Genomic DNA, 4112 nt, shown 5'->3' with positions numbered 1-4112 from the left:
TGAAATGGGTGCAGTCTTCCATGCAACATGCAACTTTTACGTGTACAGTATACTACATATATTTTCCAGCAATGCATATGCCAGTTATTACAACAAATATCTTGTAGGTTGCTCATACACATTTTACAAAACAGTAACTTTGATATGAAACAGTTTTAATACCTTGTTAGATTAGGGCACAATATGGTTATAGTTCCATTCACCTACTGAACAATTAGTTCATCAGAGTAATTAATTAATTCAGTGTCAATCTGGATGCAGTGAATTCTACCAGTTCATTGACCTATTTACTGAAAACAGGAGAGAATCAAAGATGACATGAGAAATAGCCAATAAATCTATTTACAGCATGAACACTGGGAAGATGATCATGAAGAAAGAGGTGATTTAATTGGTACATTTGATGGGTGAATGACCAAATTATTCCAGTTAATATCTTAAGGTAAAACAAGCATAAATTTACTTGGTCAGTTTTACATTTGACATGAAGCACTTAAAACCGCACTTGATGCATTCTTTACCAAAATCAGTACAAAGACAGAAGGATTCCCCACACAACTTTATGTAACATAGCAGGAGGCGTAAGGGGTTGAATTCAGTACTAACCTTCATTGTGGTTTGCATTATTTCATTATTATGAAAAGAAACAACAATGACTTTATTTAAAATAGCCTCTATTACACAGAGACGGTTTCCACCATGAATGAGCTCTTCAAAATATAAACAGAAGAGTTTCTGAAGTGTTTTACCTCCCCAACAATGCATGCTGGGAAATATTTTGTTTCTTTACAAACTTCATTTATATACATGTATCTCTATAGTATTGCCAGTCAGTACTGCCCCCCCCACACACACATTAATTTGATTCAGTAATGAAATTTTTTTTCAAAACACAAAAGAATGATTAACGATCAGTAAAAGGTTAATTAAATCCAAATGTATCCCATTTAAACACATCTTAAGCTGCACATCGTTTGACATGAAACTCATGGTTAACTTTGGGAATAAAAAACATAAGCAATCAATTATCATCACACAATCATTAAAATAAAGAAATCAAAAACATAATTTGACAAGTAGCCTTTTGATCAGTACTGGGAGTTAGGATGTCAGGATTAACAAAGTCTCTGGTGATAGATGATTTGTCATCTTAAACAGCAGACATTTATTTATTTGTTAACCCTTGGTTAACAAAATTTTCACATCAAAACACTTTTTTTGTCCATAAAAGAGAGAGCGAGTTTTAAGCCAATTTTTATGGCACTTCCCACATTCCAGTGTGGAATCAGGGACATTCTCATGTCTGAGTTTTCCTGGGAAGGAATCGCATAAGGGAAGCAAAGGTCTTGGCCTTGTTTGAGTTAAATGAAACTTACTGTCTAAGGTCAGAGGTCTGAGTCTAAGAAGTGCATTAGGAGTCATGAAGAGAGGGAGTTTAGGGCCTCTGGAGCCAGGATCAGGTCTTTCTATCTGATAAGGAGAGGGAGTCCAAAGTGCAGTTTGCATGGAGTCTTATTTTTTCTGCTTCTAAATGCCTGGAATCAAAGCTATTGCTTTACGAATATTCCGAGTTCCTCAGATAAAAAATCTCTTCCAACATGTCTGCTTTGGACTTGTGGACACTACACTAACTCACGAGAAAGTACTGGTACAGGGCTTTGTAGCACAAATCTGTTTACTTGAAAAGAATCCTTGCAACAGAGGCTGCTACACCAAACAGACCTCCCAGAAATGAAACTCCAATATTTCCCACTTTGCTCCACATCCTCCTAAACACACTGACTTTAGCCTGCTCTCTGATCTCTTCCTTTGTCATGTTTGGTGATGACTGTCTGATGTTCTCCCCTTCTTGCTGTTTTATTTCCTTCACTCTCTGAAGCATCTCATTGGTGTAGTAGCCTCCGTTGTTTTCCACCATCTTGTCAATTGTGTTGAGTAGCTGAGCCACCTGGAACTTGTTGCTCCTGTATTCGCCCTGTGGTTTGTCCTTCCAGTATTTATTATCAATGACGTGGCACCGATCACCACACTTCTTCACCAGGTCACGCATAAGCTCATTCTGGTAAACAAAATCCTTAATGGTCTTTCCATCAGAGAGCTGGTCTCCATGAGTAAAGACAATTGTCGAATATCTAAATACTTTTTCCCCAAAGTGTTTGCTAATTTTATCGATGACAGCCTTCTCCTGCTCTGTGAATTTCTCCACTTTGAGCACAATGAGAAAAGCATGAGGCCCAGGAGCGCACTCCATGAGACACTTCAATATCGCAGGCTTCATCTCCTCCTCTGATCTATTTGTGTCAAACAAACCAGGAGTGTCGATCAAAGTGATGTTTCTTCCATTGATAGTATTGGTCACTGCTTTGCACTCTCTTGTTCCAGAGTTTGAAGAATCGTAAACCCTGAACACATCCTCTCCAAATGTGGTGTTTGCCAAGCTGCTTTTCCCAGCTCCAGTTTTTCCCAAGATGACAATTCTCATTGGGTTTGACACTAGAAGAGAATATTATCCATCAGTACTGTACATTTATGTTTAGGTTGTTTTCATGTTTAAAAAAATACACACAAGCTCAACAAAGCAAAAATCCTCACTGGTCATAAATCACAATGAAAAGGGAAAGGAGTGAGTACTAATAAAATAGCTGCATTAGTTTATGTGATTAAAGGATCCAAGAGCATATTAATGATCAAGAACAGCTTATGGTGGTTCTCAAACTTTTCTACATCATGAGACTTCAAATGAATCTCTGTCTGGGCACCCTAAGCCTACAAACACCTCATTACAACAGGCATATACAGCACAGTATGTACAAAAGTGCTTCTGTGTTTGACAGCTATTTCTTGAATTTAAGTTTCTTACAACTTAAGATGCAGTGTTCAGTTCTGACAAAAGTAGCTGTTGAAAATTAACTCATCATTCATGTTGTCAAAAGTGAAGGACCTGTGGGGTTGCAGTTAGTCAAAGTGAATTAATTGCCAGGGCGTATGTGAATATGTTTCTCAAGGTTTCACTTTCTGACTCGCTGCACAATGTATGAAATAATGCATTCCAAAAGTCTACTGAGAGTGATCTCATGCCTGTACACACCCCATTTATCTTGTCATGCCTGTTTCACTCTTTATGAGTCATGAGATATGATATCTGGTGCAAAGAAGGAGCAAATCAGCAACTTTAGGGCAAAATTAAAGCAGCACAGATGTGTTTACCTGGTGGAATAGAAATTAATTACAAGTATGCAAGAACAGGCTCAATGATTATATTTTGTAACCATTAAATTCTATAGGGCTTCAGTTAAACTGTCACCACGATTCCATTTCTTGTTTTCTTCTACTTCGTTGTTACACTTTGTTTTGCTAAAGTTTGTTAAACTTTAAAAATAACATTCTAGTAGGAAGCCCGGGATGAAACATACGGCCAGTGAAACCGGCCAATAATATATCCATGGTTTCATTTTACTGAACTTGTGATTATAGATTGTCACTTATCAAGTACATTGCTCATCTAGTTTAGATAGTGTAGCTGTTGGTTTGCAGGAACTGCTGTGACAAAATGTAAAAACCTGTCATCAGTGGTTTTTATATGTTCTTACTTTCCTTAAAGATGTGAAAGTTCAAATTAATTTAGACTGAAATAATAAATCATCTTGAAGTTACACCTGCACTGAACTAATTATGTCCTGTGCTCTCACTTAGTGTCAACTTTCTAAGATGGCTGTCTGTGAAGGGAAATAAGCAGAGAAACTGTTTTCACAAAATGGATGTGCTACAGTTTCAGACAGGACGTGAGGAGGAACAGTCAGTACCGCAAAGGTTTTAGGGTCAGGTTGAACAATGTGAGTCACAGTTTCAAACATATTGCACCGATATTAAATACGATCTAAACAAAAACATCAGCCTTTGTCAGCATGGCTCTGTGATAACTCAAAGTACTTTAAGGTTTTAAACCAGTAAACTGGAAGAAATGTTGCACTGTAAACTGTTTGTTCTCCTGTTTAGATGCAAAATGTGAACTAAGAGAAGAGGAAGTCATACAAAAAACCACTGCAACAAAATTATCCCAGTTTTTCTATATATTTTGATATATATTTGTCTGTGTCAAAATAAACAATTAC

At 37.0% G+C, this 4112-nt stretch overlaps 1 protein-coding gene across 1 annotated transcript; it reads right to left on the bottom strand.

The window, feature by feature from the left end:
- Nucleotides 1-1487: 1487 nt before the first annotated feature.
- LOC109953775 (GTPase IMAP family member 7-like) lies at nucleotides 1488-2482 on the bottom strand. Its single transcript, XM_020589238.1, has one exon. The coding sequence runs from the start codon at nucleotides 2480-2482 to the stop codon at nucleotides 1676-1678; it is 807 nt and encodes a 268-aa protein (XP_020444894.1). The 3' UTR covers nucleotides 1488-1675.
- Between the last annotated feature and the right edge of the window lie 1630 nt (nucleotides 2483-4112).

This window comes from Monopterus albus, unplaced genomic scaffold (genome assembly GCF_001952655.1).
Source record: "Monopterus albus unplaced genomic scaffold, M_albus_1.0 scaffold1297.1, whole genome shotgun sequence".
Classification (NCBI taxonomy): Eukaryota; Metazoa; Chordata; class Actinopteri; order Synbranchiformes; family Synbranchidae; genus Monopterus; species Monopterus albus.
Note: the sequence above shows the minus strand (reverse complement) of the source record. Positions and strands in the feature narration are given on the sequence as shown.

What these genes read in the sequence shown, in the direction of transcription:
- LOC109953775 (XM_020589238.1), bottom strand. Translation starts at nt 2,482, where the DNA reads ATGAGAATTGTCATCTTGGGAAAAACTGGAGCTGGGAAAAGCAGCTTG.